This window comes from Pithys albifrons, chromosome 4 (genome assembly GCF_047495875.1).
Source record: "Pithys albifrons albifrons isolate INPA30051 chromosome 4, PitAlb_v1, whole genome shotgun sequence".
Taxonomy (NCBI): domain Eukaryota; kingdom Metazoa; phylum Chordata; class Aves; order Passeriformes; family Thamnophilidae; genus Pithys; species Pithys albifrons.
In genome coordinates, this window is record NC_092461.1 from 63,433,191 (window position 1) to 63,452,137 (window position 18,947).

At 39.2% G+C, this 18,947-nt stretch overlaps 1 protein-coding gene across 4 annotated transcripts in view; it reads right to left on the reverse strand.

Moving 5' to 3' along the window:
- Window positions 1-17,952, reverse strand: part of PREX2 (phosphatidylinositol-3,4,5-trisphosphate dependent Rac exchange factor 2) — a 180,054-nt gene extending 162,102 nt beyond the window's left edge. For all 4 annotated transcript variants that reach the window (XM_071554395.1, XM_071554396.1, XM_071554394.1 and 1 more), the window contains exon 1: window positions 17,581-17,952. In XM_071554395.1, the coding sequence (XP_071410496.1) occupies window positions 17,581-17,709 (129 nt within the window). In that variant the 5' untranslated portion in view covers window positions 17,710-17,952. The remainder of the gene's footprint in view (window positions 1-17,580) is intronic.
- Window positions 17,953-18,947: the final 995 nt, after the last annotated feature.

Sequence of the window (18,947 nt, forward strand, 5' to 3'; positions counted from 1 at the left end):
AAGCTTTTTATGTAGAGTGCACTCAAGTGTTCTTATGTATTGATTTCTGCTTACAATTTTTTGCCTTTTGTTACCTGTCCTCACTTGCTTACCATTTTCCCCTGCTATCATCAGCTCCCAGCTCATAATTCTGTTGATTTCTGCTATTATGCTCCTTTTCGCTGGTCCTGCATTTATGAACACATTCATCAAGTGGGAAAATAAGCATAAAGTCGTTCCCAATCCAGCTGTAAGGTTTAGTACTGAAAGGGTGCAGGCATTAGAGGTGAAACTGCTTGGAAAATTCTGCTTGGGCCAGTGGCTCTGGACTGGAACAGGCCCAGCGGCTGTAGAGAGGTGGCAGATGAAGAGCAAAATCAGTGCAGCAGTGTGCAGGGTGCCAAGAACACTGAGTGCAAACAGATTCTGTGAGCTTCTAATTAGCCTCCACCAAGTGCTTCTGAGCTTTTCACTTGGTTGAACTGACTGGATTCGCACATAAGAGTAAAAGCCTATTTTCCAACATTAGAAAAAAACCTCACCACATCCTCCACTTTGCCTCTCCCTCATGTTAATAAAGTTCTGCAAAATATGAAGGTGTCAGTTTTCTGATCAAACACACAGAAAACTCTATACTTGCATCTTTACTGAACCACGTTGTCCATAATTATTAAAATTCCAGACAACTCAAGTCTCTTATTTTGCAATGGTTATTGGCAGGGCCAGCAGTTGCTGTAGTGTTCATCAGTCTCTGTCGCTGCTCCTTTACGTACTTCATTCAGCAACTCCAGATGCCAGATGTCAGAATACCCACAGCAAGTGGCACCTCTGACAGGAACAGCATGGCTTGAGTTCCAGTTGTTCCAAACAATGGAAGCCTGCATCCATTATATAATAAATAACATCCAAATCTCAGAATAACTCTGGCATGTTGAGAACGCTTATCCATTATGTGCCATCAAGCACTATGATCAGAATACACAATCTACAATACACACTAAGAGTCTTTTTAGCTAATGTAAATTTGGACTTTCCAAGTAAATATTTATTTAAAGTAAGACAAAGCACTTCCATTATGACACTAGAGTTCCAGAATAATGTTAACCTCTTTTTGCTTTTTTAAGATTTAAGTATGTACAGTAGCTCCAGTAAAAGTCTTTAGAAACACAGACACTGAATACACTTCTGGAAACTTAAGTATTTTATTCTTGGTCAATCAATGAATTCATTTATGTGGTTACCAAAGAGAGATGACAAAAGCTGTCAACTTTTATCCACACTAGGGCCAGACAGAAAAGACTGAAAGTAAAAAAATGTAATAAGGGAATTCTTCACATAATAAAGAAGAGTTTTCAATGGAAATCTAAAGCTGCAAATTTATATATAAATCTAATGGAAATCTTGGCTTTTGAAGTAACAGGAAATCAGGGAAGAATGCCATGAGGCCTGCATGGAATAAACAAGGAGTTCCTGTACAAACTTAAACCGGTAGCTTCCAGGGGGTGGAAGTAGCATAAAGTAGTCTGATAGGAATACAGAGAAATTGTCCAAACAACCAGGGAAACGTTTAGGGCATGCAGAAGGCTGAGGTACTCAACTGTATTTTTTTCTTCACTCTTCACCAGAAAGTGTTCCAGTTACACTGCCCAAGATGCAGAAGGTGAAAGCAGGAATTGGGAGAGTGAAGAACCACCCGCTATAGAAGCCTGGGTTCTAGAACACATAATGAATATTAAAGTGCAAAAATCTGTGAGATCTGATGAGATACATCCAGGGGTCCTGAGGGAACTGGCCAGGGAAGTGGCTAAGCCACTATCCATCATAATTTAGAAGTCACAACAGTCCACTGAAGTTCCCACTACTGGAAAAGGGAAAACATAACCCCCATTTTCAAAAAAAGAAACAAGGAAGGCCCAGGGAACTACAGGCTGGTCAGTATCACCTCAGTGCCTGGCAAGACTATGAAGCAGATTCTCCTGGAAACTGCTGTGGCACATGGAAAATAATGAGGAGATTGGTGACAGCCAGCATGACTTTACTAAGGACAAATAACACCTGACAAATTTGGTGACCTTCTGCAATGGGGTTACAGCAGTGGTGGACAAGTGAAGGACAAGAGATACCATCTACCTGGACTTGTGCAAAGCACTTGACACTGCCCCGCACAATATTCTAGTCTCTAAACTGGACAGACATGGATTTGATGAATGCTTCACTCAGCATTAACTGAATTCCTAATATATCTTTAATTCAATCTACTAAAATAGAAACTTGTAGTAGTACAGGCTTTTTAAAGGCAAAAAATATTATTCCAAGATGCTTCATTTTCTCTCAAAACCTCAGAAGTCAAATTTGGTTGCATGAGGTAAGTCTGCAGTTCATGTACACCTTTCATGAACCAGAAAAAACCCACAAATCTTTCACCATACAAGACTTCACACCACAATAAGAGTATTGATATGCAAATATTTGCTTCCCATCCATAGTGCACATTAAAGGTATAGCCGCCCTATTGACACTGCGTGTTGCACCTATCTAAAGTCCAGTTATCTATCAATAACAATACCATCTCCTGCAAGACAAAACCAAGTAAATAAATTTGCATAAATCGAAGAACAAAGGGTCAATAATCAGAATTCCTATAATACTCGTAAATTCCTTTAGGAGGTCCATTGATAATTATAGTGAATGCTTTATTTGTTACCACTAGCCAGAATACAAGAAACATTTACTCTGTGAAATTAAAATGTTTAGAAATAAATAGGAAAGTCAGAGTACTGTATTATCGCAGAGCTGTTTGGTTGCTTCAAAATAACAGGAAAAGGAATGGAATAGCTATTACAGCCTTTATTGCTATGGTACAATAAGACAGACAACAGCATACAAAGCACAAAATAGTTTAGACACAAAATAACATTTTGCCAAAACCCTGTTTTACATCTAACAGTTCTTGTAGTCAAAAGCCAAACTGCACTTGGCAAGCAAGGATGGGGAATTTTTCAGGCCAAAGATGTGTAATATGTAAATGCGTAATAGTACTAGTGGCCGTCATATTTTAGGGAGGTTTTTATACTTTAATATCATTTGGTCCAAATCTTGCTATGGATTTTTTAATTAACAAAAGCTACAAGTGCAACAATTCTTACTTTCTGTGCAGGACACTGCTGTAATGAAGATGAAAAATAAGTAATGCAGTGTATTTCCAGCACACATTCTCACAGGACACCCAAATTAATGTCATTTTTCATGAAACAGCAATTACCCAGCAGAAAAGAACACTTGTTCACATATCCCATATAGTATTTTACATAAAATCAGTTTAAATGTCAGGACAGCTGATTATTTTATGTAATGCTGCATTGAGGACTGCTTTAAAGTGGGATTTGCATACAAAGCAACTTTGACGGGAAAAATAAGTGAAGCTTTGGAAGATAAAAGGCAATTCCTCTTTACCAATTCACCTGAAAATTTTGACTCAGACCCTAGAAAGTGTATGAAAGGATCTCATTATCAAAAGTATTTCTCAGTGAAGAAGTGTTCTTCAAACGAATTTGGAAAACCAATTTTTTTTTCTGGATTGCATATGTTGAAAAATCCATTACAAAAATCTAAGTTAAGAACTTAATAGAAGTAGTAAGTAGTGAACTTAATTACTTAAAAATTGATAGTATAGAAGATAATAAATTGTAAAATACATTTCTACTTTTTAAAAAAGTGGTTTCTAACTTAGCAAAAAGCTTCTTCACTTGGTCTACTGAATGAAATTATCAATTAATTGTACCAGTAGTACAGCTCCTGTTAAACTTTCATCTTCATGTATTCCAATCATAATCATCTGTGGCTGAAAGTCATCTCCAGCAACTGGTGGGAATGCTCTATAACAAATGTATACAAAACTTAGAGACAAGCAATCTCTTTTGAACTTAAAGGCTGAATCTTGACTTTAAAAGTTCTCACAGTGGTTTGGGTTTTGGTTGGTTTTTTTTTTGTTGGTTTTTTTTTTTTGGGGGGGGGGGAGGGGCAGTGGGTGGGCAGTCAGATGCTTTGTCTTTCCCTACCAATGGAAAACTACAGCTAATATTGCAGCAGTATCAGTGCAATTTATCCTCAGCATCACATGAAAATTTCATCACTGTATTTGCTGAGACAACGATTTACCAGCCTTCCCCAATTTAGTCCTGGCCCAGTAGACTAAAAACAAAGCACAATTTTATTCTGCAGTTCAAATCTTTACTATTATGAAATACTTCCAAATCTACTATATTTGTATTCTCCTCTGCTATCCTTTTGAGCACATCCTATTCTCCTCTGCCATCTATTTGAGGCCCAAACTTTATTTCATCACCTATCCAAAAGTATGTAAAACACAGCACAATATATCTGAGTGTTTATAAAGAGGCAACTTTTAGCTTTCCCTGCTGTAATTTACTATTTCTACATGCAAATAATGAGATGTAATCAAGATAGGGAGAACAGACAGCAAGCTGCCTGTAAAACATCCAAGAGAGGGAAGCACAGCTTCTCAATAGGGATCACAGCATCTCCATACAGTAGTGAAAGCCAGTTCTCTGTGCACTCACACTTGGACTGAAGACACTTTACCTTTGTTGGTAATGGTCAAAAACCTCTTCTATATCTGCAGAAAACAGGAAACTTTCCTTCCCATTGTTTCTATCCAGTCTGATTATTGTAACAGTTCAATATAACTAAACATGGGAAAAAGTCCCTTTATTTCCTGTGAGGACAACCTTGTAGCATATGGGAAGAAATTAACACACTCATACAGAATATAACTGCCAACTTCCAGGCATTATTCTTAATAAACAGGATCTCACGCAGTGTCAAAGAGATAAATAAATGAGGAATAACCTTAAAGTAAATGAAAACAGAAGTCATTGCTATCAGGTCTTCACTCTTCTGCCCACACAAAGAATCCTTCCAGGTATATTACAACTTATTTAAAAGGGGTAACTACATCCAATTAATTTTGTAATTTTCATTCATTAATTCCAGTAGTATTATTATTAATGGTATTTATATGTTGTCTTGTTTAACTCAACTACGGAACCAACATCTTACTAGAAAATGAACCTTTCATCTTAAAGAAAACAACAGACACAGGGAAGACCTATTCGGTAGGAGGATTATAATTCTAACCCACAGAAATATCTCAACTCTGCCAAAAATTTTCCAGTGTTATGAATACGTCTACAGCTTGCCATTTTCAAAACGTTCAATCACATCATCCTGAAAGCCTGGAGACCTCTTACCAGTAAGTTTAAAGAAAGTTCACATGTTGCTCTCTTTAATCAAAAAATTCTCAAGTATCTCTTGACCACTATTGAAACTTCATATTTTATCAGAAAATAACTGAAAATTAGCACACAATAACCAAATCCAAAGAATGTACTACATTTTACCTTCCTGACAGTCACACTCACAGCGACCATTCAATAACAGTTAACTTCTAGGACCACAAGCAGCATCAAATTTAACACTGCAAAAGCCAGTGATGCCTGTCCTATTAACACAAATACTATAGTACAAAGAAATCTCATCACATACTTTGCGTGTTTCAAAGGGGATTTTTGTGTGCATTTTCATTTTTAGAAGAACCAATAATGCTTCCCACTTCCTTTTCTACCTTGCTAATGAATTTTTCCTTTATTTCCAGTAATTTCTCCTTCCTATTTCCAGAGCACAGTTTCTCCTTTAACCTCACAGCTCCGCTTGTTCATATTTATTCATAGTGTTGGCTACTTTATCCCTCACTGAGAGCTCTTTCTACATCTTTTGCACATTCACACAGTAAAGCAGAATGGTGAAAAGGAGCAAATGGCAGCTACAACTCATACTTCAAGCACCTTGCCCAGTCTTTAAAAATACCACTTTTGATATTCAATGGTAAACGAAGAGAGGAAAAAAGGGCCTAAGTAAGGTGCTAACTACACATTGCAAAAGAAATATAAACAGAATTCTAACATATTTCAGTACAAGAAAAATCATAATTCAGTACCTCAAACCTATTACACATATTTGGGGATTTTAATTTTCAATCTTCTGCATGCAGTTTTCAGAGGGTAAAAATGAAACCAATGACACTGGCACCAGAAGAACTCATTCCAAAGGAGTTTGATGAAAGATGATTGAAAGTATGAGAGGGTGTTTGTAAAAGGAATAATCAGACTTGGACTTCCAACATGAAAAATAGTGAGGCAAGGACTCAGCAAATATTTCAGACTGGACATTTAAAATGAGCAAAAGGAGTTATTTTGAGGGATACACATCCAGAAGTTACAGATGTCAAAAAAACCCCACCAAAACAAAAACACAAACTGCACAAAAACAAAGTAAACAAACTCAGAGATTACTTAGTTTGCAATCAGGACCTACATCCACAATCTCCAGCAAAGACAGCCCCCAAAACTTAAGTACAGGTGCCTGAAGTACACCCGCCCTAAGTAATGCTACTGACCATTTAAAAAAATTACTATGTTTCATAGTTAAGGAATGGTACTCTCCAGTTTAGTGCTTCCACTGAAACCATGCACTGCACACTCACTGCCCCCCACTCCCCTGCAGGCTGGAGAGGAGAATGGCACAGATCACAGGTTGAGATAAGAACTATTTACTGGAAACAGCAATGAAATAAGAAAATTAACAGTAACAGCAACATTACTAAAGCCAGGGCACAAGAAAGAGGGAATGATTCATACAGAAACAATTCTCAACCACTCACTCTGCCATGCTACCCTGACCAGAAGGGACCCCTTCCCCCTGGAAGAGACTCCCTTCCCCTCGCCCCCAGCAATGCAATGAGGTGGTACAGAATAATCTCAGGGTTGGAGCCATAACCCTGTCCTGGCCAAAATCAGGACACTGGGATAGACTTTTTCTTAAATCTGTCACAGCAATTCATAGGTTTCTCCTAATACCTCTCACTTTAAGTCTTTAACATATACTGCAAGTTCATTTTTAAGTGGTATTTTATAAGCTTTCATCAACAAAAACCAGCAGGCACCAGAAGGAAGGAAGCAGCTATCATTATAAATCTAGGATGGCCATTTTTCAAAGGCCTTCCATGAATCAGGACTTATTTACTGTCTTCCTGCTTTCTATGGCTTCTGCAAAATAACTTTCCTTTCCAGACAATAAAGGGATATATATGAACTATTCAGCCTTAAACATTTTACAAGTGAGACAACAGTAACTCTGCAGGTGTACGCCACTTTTCCGTCCCTCTACCATGTAAGGCTTTAGTACCTTGTTAACAAAAACAGTGTTTCTATACCGTAGAGCTTCAGTTGCTGCCATGTCTGTTTAAGTCTCAAATTCCTCTGCGACTCTCAGAGCAAAGACCACACTCACACTACAGAACCGGAGAATGTTGTCTCAAAGCATGCTGTCACATTCTATTTCTTCTAGGAATCTGTATACACCATAGACTTAAATTCCTTGGGTAAGGTAACTTAACACATACTAAGCAATAAACTGATTTTCCAATCTTGTTAAACTAATTCATAGCATCCCAGACATCAATCACTTTGTCATAGAGTACATCATTCCAACTTCATAGCTTTGGGCTTTTAGTGCTCAACTTTTTTTTCAAAATGTCACTGTAGGGAATAAGAAGCAAAAACATGGCAAATTAAGCATACAGAACCTGAGCACATCCTGGAAGTGTATTAGGGCCAGGAAACCATTACTTACTGTCTACAAAGACACTGAATTCCCAAGAATAGCAAATTTCCCATAGCCAGACCATACCTAACCAGCTACAGTGAGGATTAAACTACATAAATCTCATGGATAACTCTTCCTGACCTAGACATTCCCCCTGTTTACAATGAATTTCTCCTTTTCTATTCAGCGTGCCAGCTGATTGCTTTTGCCTAATCCACAATATTTAAATTTATATCCCTGATGGAGCTCTTAACACCTGACTAAGCATCACAGAAGACACAATGTACACACCTCAAGCAATTTGGCTCTCCAATGCACTATCACTCCTGCTGGGATTGCCTATGAGATGTTACTAGCAGGGATATCTATTCCTAGAGCGAGGGATGAATGTGTTACTGTATCTTGATTTAACAATCCCAGCCTCCTTATGCATAAATCAAACATGTTCTGACAAAGGAGCATCAGTGAAGACAGAGTACACTCTGACAAATGTCAGAATTCTACCTCATTGCTCTAGTTATTATAATAGGCAAAAATGTGTTTAGAAAGCAAACATATCAATACATATAATGTATTTAAACTTCGGGCACAAGTATCAGCAGCTACAGACAAACTTCATTTTGAGGTGAGAATTCACATAAAAGGTCAAGGATTATTTATTGTGCTTCATTCAGTATGATATTTTCAATTTGTCAGGGAGCCTGCATCACACAAATTACACTGAAATAAAGAAAGCCAACTTACTACAACATATTGCTGCTCTCCAATAATACGTAAGGTACTGCTCTTTCCAACATATTACTGCTCTTCAGTTCTAGTTGTTTCTGCTACACATTCCCTTCATGCTCTTCTGCCTTGAACTTGAAAGCTCATCAGGTATTCCAGATGACTTGAGAGCCAGGCTGCCAAAAGCACAAAGGACAATCAGGAGGTCTCATGGGACCTGAAATAAGTGTAAACCCCTAATATTTCAGTTCTGCCCCTACAACAGGGTAATTTCAGCTGTGAACAGCCTGTGAGATAACCACAGGGGCACTCTAGCTTGCACAAAGTGAAGCTGGCTTTGAAGAGTTATGCCTGCAGCTTCTCAGACATTTTACGTAGATCACTATTCAGTTAGCATCAATTATATATAAAGGGAAAGGGCTGCTTTGCTGGCAGAGTACTGAACTGGGAATCAAGATACCAGATCATATTTCTGGTTCTGGCACAAACTTCCAGTGGGACCCAAAAAAAAAGTTCTGTTTCCAAGCTTCCCATTTGTAGAACTACACAGGTTTAATTTATTAAAATGCACTGAGAGATCTCTGAATAGAAAATAGTACAAAAGTGACAGATTATCTGTTTCCTGAGCAAATATAACACAGTTGAAAGAAAAAAAGCCAGCTGTGTACTTGAATTTCCTCTTGAATTTTGAATATTTCTTTGCTGAACAGTATAGCATGGCCTTTTGCACTGCAGTTTCAGAATACAAAGGAAACAAAGTAGAGATGCAACTCTGAAACTGGCTGAAACTTCAAGACAGTCTCTTTTTTCCCATCATGCAAATAAACTGTAAATCAATGAATCATGCAGGTTGGAAGGGACCTCCAGATGTCATCTAGCCCAATTGCTTGAACAAAGCACTGTCAACTAGAACAGGTTGTCCAATCTTGCCCAGCTAAGCTTTGAACAAAACAAAAAGCCAGTCTCTGGGAAACTTACTTCTGTTTTTGACCAGCTTCATTGTAAACTAATTTTCCCCTCACACTGAGTTGGAATTTCCCATTTTCAATGGCACCTTCTTCTTTCACTATGCTCCTCTGAGAGGAGTGTGGCTGCATCTTGTCCATACCTATCCACCACAGAATTGTACACAATAACAAAAATTTCACCAAGCCTTCTCTGCATAAGGTCTTTCTGAAGATAGATTTGACATTTGTGTTCTCAGTCATAGTGAACTTCCCATTACCACCATGACCATTTAAGGACAACAGACAGTCCTCACAATGACACCAGCCAGCTTTCTCAGCTGAATTCTAGCTGATCTTGGATATGTGTATATCCTAGTGCCTTAAATACTTAGCAAGTGTGCTGCCCACTACTATAGGCAATGTCACATTCTCACAAAATCTTCAAGCTTCATAAGGACTAAGGGAAACTTCTATTGGGGAAAACTCCAGAAGTAAAAGCCTGGAGTACCTTAGCCCTTCTTATGTTCCCTACTCACATGGCTCTCTCCCACACTGAGCAGTAGGCATGTATTTTCCTTAGCCTTACTTTTGCTATCAATTTTTAAAGTTGTTCTTTACATTGTCCTTAACACCCTTAATTTCAATGCCAGCTGAGCTTTGACTTTAGAACCATCGAATCATCAAGGCTGGAAGAAACCTTTAAGATCACAAAATACAACTGTCAACCCACCACTACCACTGTAACACCTAAACCATATCACCCAGTATCAGATGCAGACACCTCTCAAACACCTCCAGGGATGGTGACTCCACTTTGCTGTCTTCATTCTCGCAGTCCTTCTGAGCATCTGATTCCTAAGCTTTCTCAAGTCCCAAACCAATGCACACATTCACCACAGACAGTGATAATCATGCTCAATCCAAAACGGAAAATTGAATCAATATGCATGTAGTTTAGACTTAAAACAAAAACAGTTATACAAAATTTCTGAAAAAGAATATGCATGAGTACATACATAGGTATAAAAAGTTATTCAAGATACTTGTATAAAAATGTAGAGTCTAAATTAAATATATTTTAGTCAAGCCTATATTTCATTCATGGGTAATGCAATTGCTTTGCAAACAGGGACATATACTTAATATACAGGTACATGGTTATTGCCTTCTACAGACTGGCAAATCACCCCCACCAGTATCTCATAGTCAGTTTGGATTTCTTTATTTTGGCCAAAATACAGTTCCTTTAGTTTTCCAATGTGAAGAACTTTTCAATTCCTCCCATAGTGTAATGCTGTTATTAAGTTTGATTTCATCTGGTTTGACAAAACTGTACTTTGTACTAACCTTACCAAATAAAATACAAACGGACCTTGTAAAGCACGGTTTCAAATCTTGGGGTTCATAAAATGGTGACAAAAATTACTACTGAAGAGGGTTGAAAAATATGCCTCCATAAATATTTGAAATCATTGCAATCAGTGTACTGTTCAATAGCATTTGGCTGCTTGGAATAACTTAAGTCTGGACATACTGATTGATGGTACCTTCCAAGTAGTCTCTCCTAAATTAGTAGCTCACATTACAAATTCATGAAACATATGTAGCAGGAGATCTAGGAGTGACCTATAAAAAAGAGCAAAGGAATAACTGAAACACTGCAAATATGATGATATTTAGATTCAGATAAATCATGAAGTTATACAACACCTGTAAGTTTATTGTGGTCTTCAGCAGATGAAGTCTTAGTCTACAATAACTCTTAGGAACAGAGAAGTTTCTTAAATGCTATGAAACAGATTTCTCCTTTCAATATTCTAGATTTTTCACTGAACAGTTAAACAAACCACCCTTCTTCTTAAAGAACAGCTTTTCACAATATAATCTAAGTGCATCTGAGAGCAGTAAGAGGAAATCCATTGAAAAGTATGAAACATCTGTTTAGAGTATATAGTGCTGCATAAATCCCTCCAGTTCCAAACAAGATAAAATACGTGCTTGAAAATTCTTCATAAAAAATCTCTGCTTTTTGCCATAGTCATACATTGCATGAAGTCTGTGCTCAGCTAGTAGAGATGCAAACAATCTTTCTGCTAATCCAGTCCATAAAGCAAGCAATAAACTTTGGGGGCAGGGGTTACAAAGAAATAAACAGCTTTTAAGCAGTTACCCTTACTCTGATAGAGACTACAGGTGGGCTATTGATATAGCCAAGCAAAGTCAAATAAAAATAGAATACCATGTTCACTTTTTTTGTTAACACTTAAGCAAGTTAAAAACAGCAGAAATTAGAAGTGAATGGAAAAGATATTGACTTTCTATGGTAATTGTGTTTGCACTTCCTTTTGACTTTTAATGATGAAGTAGCCATAGAATGTTGTTTTTCTTTTCCTGAAGAGAAAGGAAATCACCTAACCTTATCAAAAAATGCAGCCAGCTAAAACTCTTCCCTTCCATTCATTTAAATCCCTTTTATAAAATATAAATGCAATTATACAAACCACTATGAAGTCACTAATCATTACTGTAATCAAGACATACATGTAACATATTTAGTGGGTTGGACTAGATGATCCAGCTCCAGACATTTATGATATATCCACATGTACACAAGAACACATGCACACACATTGTTTTTGTATCAAACTACAACTATAAAAGATAATTTATAAATTGTTCTTTTTTTTGTGAAAAGCTCAACACATAACTTCATTATCTAGCATAGCTATTTAAAGAGTTTCCATTCAGGACACAAATCCTCTATTGCTGGTCAGGATTAGTAATGCTGAATTTGACTATAAAATTTACCTGAAGCCTCAATTACTATAATCACTTGCCCAACTAATTAGTGGGCTCAACAATCAGAGAAATACATATTGAGCCACCAGACAAAGAGGGGTCGGTATGGCAGAGGGACACAGACTCTGAAGAGTCACACAACCACTGAGAAGGCTGCATGATAAACCTTATAAACAGTATCTCTTTATTCCCATTGAAAAGCAAGGATTCAGCTTCCTTTAACAGGGCACACATTTTAGGAAAATTAACCATTTTTCCTTTTTAATGCAAGCAGAAGAGAGGGGATAAGGAAGTACAGTAGGATCTAATGAAATTAAACTGAGATTTAAGAGTTAACTAGCAGAAATGTAAATGTATATTCACTGAGAAACTCTGGAAACCATACTATAGTCTACATAATAAACTAGCTTTGTTTTTTTCCCCCAGCTGCTTCAAGATCTAACTAGTCAGCCCAGCTGAGGCCATGGGGAAGGCTTACAGGAGTGCCAACATCTGCTTCTATTCCCATCAATGTCAAATTTGCCAGAACACCAAACTGCACCAGAAAAACAATTCCTTTCATAGAAAAATAAACTCTACTTCCATGGATATCCCCTGAAGTACCAAGTGTAGCAGATCTATTACATTTCCAATTTCTATTCCAAAATAAAGTTTCTTTCAAAAAAACATATATACATACATGTGTGTTTAGCTAGCAGTGCATCTAGCCTATTTATTATTATAAGCAATAAATTTATTATTATAAGTAATAAATAAAGGCAGTTAAATGCCTCCCTGACATCCGATCCCGTCAGATCTCAGAAGCTAAGCAGGGTCAGCCCCGGATTAGTACTTGGATGGGAGACCTCCTGGGAAATGCCGGGTGCTGTAGGTTCTAGTCCTGAGGACTTCACTGTCACTGTCCAAGCTCGCTCGGCCGTGGCAGATGAACCTCAGGACTTAAACGGTGGGGCCAGTTCTGCGCACGCTGAGCCTCACCTAAAATCCACTGCGCAGGCTGGAAGGGCACACCCACGTCGGGACAGCCCTTCCCAAATCTTTGTTCGCAAAGCTGAGCCACACACACACATCTAGCCTATTTCCCTGCAGCATTCATGCATCCTAAAGATCTTCATGGCCTGGTTTGCCTTTACTGGCCAGTCAGTCAGTGTAAATCACAACCAGAAAACCTAAGCCATACACCAAGTAACAAGGTGACAAATTAAACTAGCCACTTTTTGGCAACTCTTTACTGTTAAATACTTTTTAATTTCTCGGCAACTTCTACCCACAGTTTTACTGGTCTCTTTACTACTGCTGTGTTGAAGCTTCAAGTGAGTACCCTGATTTACACAGTAAATGAAACCTTACATGGAAATATTAAGCAAATTAAAAAAAAAGAAACCTAACAAAACCAAACAAACACACACCACCAGTTTTATAAAACTTTCATTAAGTGTCAAATAAAATCTCCAGTATAATCTCATGGACCAATGAGAATCTTGGAAAAGTTTATGTAGTTTTGCTCTAGTTAGCTAGTCATAGACTAGAATGGAAAATACCCCAAAGATCATCAAGTCCAACTCATAAACCAGCACTGCCACGTTCACCACTAAACCATGTCCCCATATGCCACATTTACATGTTTTTTGAACACTTCCAGGGATGGTAATTCCACCACTTGCATGGGCAGCCTCTTCCAATACCTGACCACCCTTTTAGTGAATGTTTTTTTCCCAATATACAATCCAAACCTCCCCTAGTGCAACTTGAAGCCATTTCCTCTCGTCCTGTCAATTGCCGTCTGGGAAAAGAGGCTGATCCCCATCTTGCTACAATTCCTTTCAGGTAGTCGTGGAAAGAGACACATTTTCCCCTCAGGCTTCTTTTCTCCATGCCAATTGTGCTTATAGAGCAAAATAGGAAATTTTCACTATGTTTACACAGATCACAGTAAATATACACACTTTGTCATTTGCTGTAAAGAATGAAATAGATAAGGTAAACATTGGTAAAGTCACATTTTTTTTAAAAAAGCATCTTTTCCATGAGCACTCAAGGTAATATTAATTACTCAGTTACACAGAATTATTTTAGGTAGAATAAATATTCACCAATTGCCATTTTCTGTTCTCTCCAGAAAGTGCATTTTGCTGAAAAAAAAAATTCCCCTCCATCCTTGCAAGCACAGATTCTGTTTTATTGGAAAGTACAGTTTTTGCCACAAGAAGATGGTATGGGCATCAGCAAGATCACCCACAAGCAGAAAAAAAGCCTAACTGCTAATTTAGCCAGTGGAGTGTCAATTGGTCATAACTTAAACTTCATATTGTAGCTTATAAAACCCCCTCCATCAATAGATACAGCTTTCAAAAGCATTTTAGTGTCTTAAGTAAATTCTTCCATCACCAGATTTCTTTAAGAAATGTTAAATGCTAACAAGAACAAAATCTCTAGCAATGAAAATGACACTCCAAATGTTACAATGAAATGTCTGAAGGAAAAGTATAAGCCTTTCCTCATAATTTCCTGTACATGCCTCCTCTTTGCAACACTGCTGCAACTACTTGGCAACTCAAGTTTATCCACCTCATGTATGTTTACATACCTCACTCAAATGGGCTCAAAATTGTTACTGCTCAGTATCAGATGTCTCAACACACTATGTTACTGCAGTTTATTACTGGAAGATTCAGGAGATATGAAAGAATAATATTAATACAACCAGACCTTTCCACTCAGATTTGTTTTGTGATGAGTGCAGATGTAAAACAATATATTGTATTTACACAGCATAAAGCCAAAAAGAAGAGGTGAGTGAACTCACATGGAAATGACTACTTTGCTACTTCTATCTAATAAAATAATGAATATCTCAAATCTTATGCTTTGCACTAGTGTTGTAAACTTTTGACAGAATGTACAAACAAAGCTTCTTACTACACTGATGACAAGTGGAGGATGAAGAATCATAGAGTATGGGAACAAAAATCCTTTAATAACCAACTAAAAATTTGTTTTCAGTTAGACTCTCTTTAATTCCAATATAAACTGAAGAACCTAAATAAATCTGGCATATAATAGATACATGTTTCCAGTGTAGGGAAACCAGCAAAGCATTTCCCATGTTGACGCAGATAAGCTAAGTCACTTTCTCCTTATAACCTCTTCATTCTCCAGCCACCCACAGGGCTTTATTCATGTATCTAAATGAATGCCTTATTTCCTATAAACTACAGAGAAAACTCAAGGTACTCTGTTAGGGAGACTATAACTGGCTTCAGCCTCTCAGTCATAAAGGACACGTGGGTTCTACCACAATGAGCTCCACTGAAGACACTGAGATTACCTAGAAGCCTAACTCCTAACTTTTACTGGAATGTCAACTCTTCACACTGCTCTCTACTTTAACAAGATGTCGTGGAAAAGAGGATAGGGTTTGGACATAGAAATACTCAGTCTTAGTATTACTCAGTCTAACACTGGTGTTGGGGGTCACTTCAGACCAGCTCTAGTCTCACCCCAGGAACTGCACATTCATCAGCAGCCAGATATCCTCCTACAGAGAAGCTTCCAGTTCACTTCCATCAAGAAGAAACCCTGGAAGTGTGTCCCAAGATCACCTCGGGATGTGAAACAAAGTAAGCTGGAACAGCGTTTGTAGCTCAGAAGAGCTGGTCCTAGGACTGATAATAGTTTTAAGAAAACTAAAGCAAACCACAAGCCTAGGACACCTGAATGAGAGAATCTAGCCTCCCAATCAAGAAGTAACCATAAGAACAAGTACAATGATAATTTTGATGGCTTATGTAAAATCAATGTGACAGTCTCTACATTGGCCCTAGTCCACTGGCCTTCATAAATCCACCACCACAGCTGCTCCCAACAGCAGTCCTAGCAGGTAAGCCAAAGGAAAGCTCAGAAGTTGTTTCCTCATCAAGACTGAGGTACATTTAAAGCACATGACATTTCCCCACGAAGAATTTACATCTCTGAACTATCACTTGAACCCTATCCACAATCATTAGTGAATATGAAAACAGATATTTAACACCAACCTTTCTCTTTTTCTCATTGTGATTTATTTAGATCATCTTGATCCAAACTGTAAAAAGGCTTTTTACTGAATTCAGTGTTTGGATACAACTTGAAATACATACCAAGTCTGATCTTTGGAAGAATCTGAGCACTTACTGCTTGAATACCAATATCCTATGTCTAAAACCTTAGAATCCAAAATTAAAGATATTACAAATTCTTCAAATTTGATGAAATGATAGACGACTGCAAATACACCACATTTGGGGCCTAAGGTAAAATACTGAAGAATATGGCCATAGTACAGATATTCTTTTACAATAGGTAAAACCTGGTCATTAAATGGAATCACACAAAACAATCACAGAGCCTCTTTCTCAAATATCCATCCTAAACATAAAAAAAAAACCAACCCAAAACATGTTGGACCATTTACCATTCTTCATGGTTCTGCTGAGGATAACCACATGGAGAAAATAAGCTACTCTGTAGATCTTATTTCACTCCAATTTCTGTGCTTTTATTCTCCCTGTCACAGCCAACTTCAGAATTTCCTCTTTCATGATAATACGCAGAAAGTTCACAGTTCTCAAGGCAGCAAAGCAGGAAGTCTGCAGCTGGAAGAATTTCCCCTCTTCAATGGGACAGGGAAGGAGAGAAAAGTATGATGGGGCTACTGTGAAATCTTTTGCCAGTTGAGGCAACTGATTCTGACAAACTTATCACAAAGGAGTCCTAAAGAGATGCTACCAAGACCAGGCACAAATGAAACACTGTGTGCATCTGTTCTGCAGTAATTTGTCACTTTGGCTTTTTGAGAGACTGAGAACTGCCTTTCTGACTAGGCTACTACCTGGCACCAATAATTCTATCAACAGTGAGTCAAATGTAGAAGGAAGCTAAAACTGTCACAACACAGCTCACCAGAACGTGGTACCTTCCCAGCTGACCCTGTATCACAAGACAGGAGTGAATGCTACATGTGGCTTTAATGCCAAGCAGCTGCTGCACACCAGCACCCCCTCTGTCGTCGTCCTCCTCCTTCTCCCCTCCTGCACCGCTGGGTTCCGAGGACTATCTTCAGTAATGGAACTGCGGCGCCCTGAAAAGAACAGAACCCCCGCACCCGGGCACACCTAAACTCAAGCACATCATCCCCCCGCTTCCTTCGCTTCCATGCCCGGAGATGCTAGACAATCAGTACCAAAGTGCGGTCGGAAAGGGGAGGGGGGAGCAACGCGCGACCCCTCCTCTGCCATTCCAAAACCTCTTACTCTCCCTCCTTTCCTTTCAAGCAAAAGCGCGGGGTGAGACCCTTTCCCGGCTGCGAGTGCGGCCGTCCCGATCCCGCCGCGCTGGGCGCCGCCTTCCCGGCTTCCCAGGCAGTGCGGGCGCGAGGCGGGCGAGGCCCCGCAGCCCCTCCGCTCACCGACACCAGGAACTCCAGCGTGCCCACGTAGTCCCGCTCCGTCTTGAGCAGCTCGCTGAGGACGCACACGCGTAAGCGAAGCTGCTTCTCCAAGTCCTTCCCGCTTTCCCCCTTGCTTTCCTCTGTCATGGTGCAGCGAGGAGGGTCGGTGCTCCCAGCCCGGCGCCGTCCCCCGAGCGCCCCGGCACTGCGCTGCAGACAAGGACAACAAAAGACCCCGCCAAGTTACACCGCGGGGCCGGGGCCGGCCGGTCCCAGCCGCGCTGCAGCCGCCGCTCCCCGCGCTCCCGCAGCCGCCCGAGGTCCGGAGGCGAGCAGCTCCTTTCCCGTCAGGAAGGGAACACAGCCTGAAGGAAACGAGCGGTCACTGGTTCCCAGCTCGCCCTGCTAGCTGAGAGGTTGGAAAACCTCCGCAGCAGCAGACTTGGACATTAATCAAAAGCTTTGTATCCATGTGACTCCAACCCCTTCCCCCCCCTTCGCTAAATCTCAGGAAAAAGGAAAGGAAACAACTTCAGGGAGAATTGCGTGCCAGCAGCTGCCTGTTTCACACACAGGCTGCGAGCTCCAGTTTGAAGCTAATTGGAGTTCTCCGACAACAGTAAAAGAATTATAAATTTGTCCCAGCGAGCTGGCTGGCAAGGGAATCAGCAGTTGGGTTTGTGTTGTTTTAATCATCAATGAAGAGCCATTTCAACTTCCCCTTCCACACCTTCTCACAAAATGTAGAGATATATATTACAATGTATTCAGCAACTGATGCATATTATAAATATGAGCTTTGATATTCTCCTGAACAAACATGCACTGCTAAGCATGTGCTGCGCTGGTACAGAAAAGTTATTTCAAGATGGGGGGAACAGCATTGGTAGATCTGCTGTTTTGTCTGTAGAAACAAAGTGCTATATAACCCTCAGGTTATACAGCTTTCCTGTCTGCCTTGGAAGTTCAGATTCGCATGATACATTAAAAGAATAAAAAATAATTCTGTAGCTATTTCAAACAGTTAGCAACAGGTATACAGCTACTTTAGGTAAGGAGAACTGATTTCCTGAAAACTACACTATGCTAGGACACTACCATGTGAATTTTAAGCCCACTGATGAAAACTCAAGTTTTCTCTGGCTAGCTCTTCTGTCTGAGTGGAAAGAAAATCTAGGTCTTCAACTTCTAGATTCCATATCAACTCTCCTTCCAAACCTGCAACATCCTAAAAGGACAGAATAAAATGAAAATGTTAATGTAAAACTCTTCTACAGCTGCAGTATGAGTCTTTTAATGGGAGAAAATAAGCATTGGCACTTGTGTTCTGATAACTAGATATCATTTAGCTGCCTGTCTCAGACATCTTTTGGAAAACAGAGGGT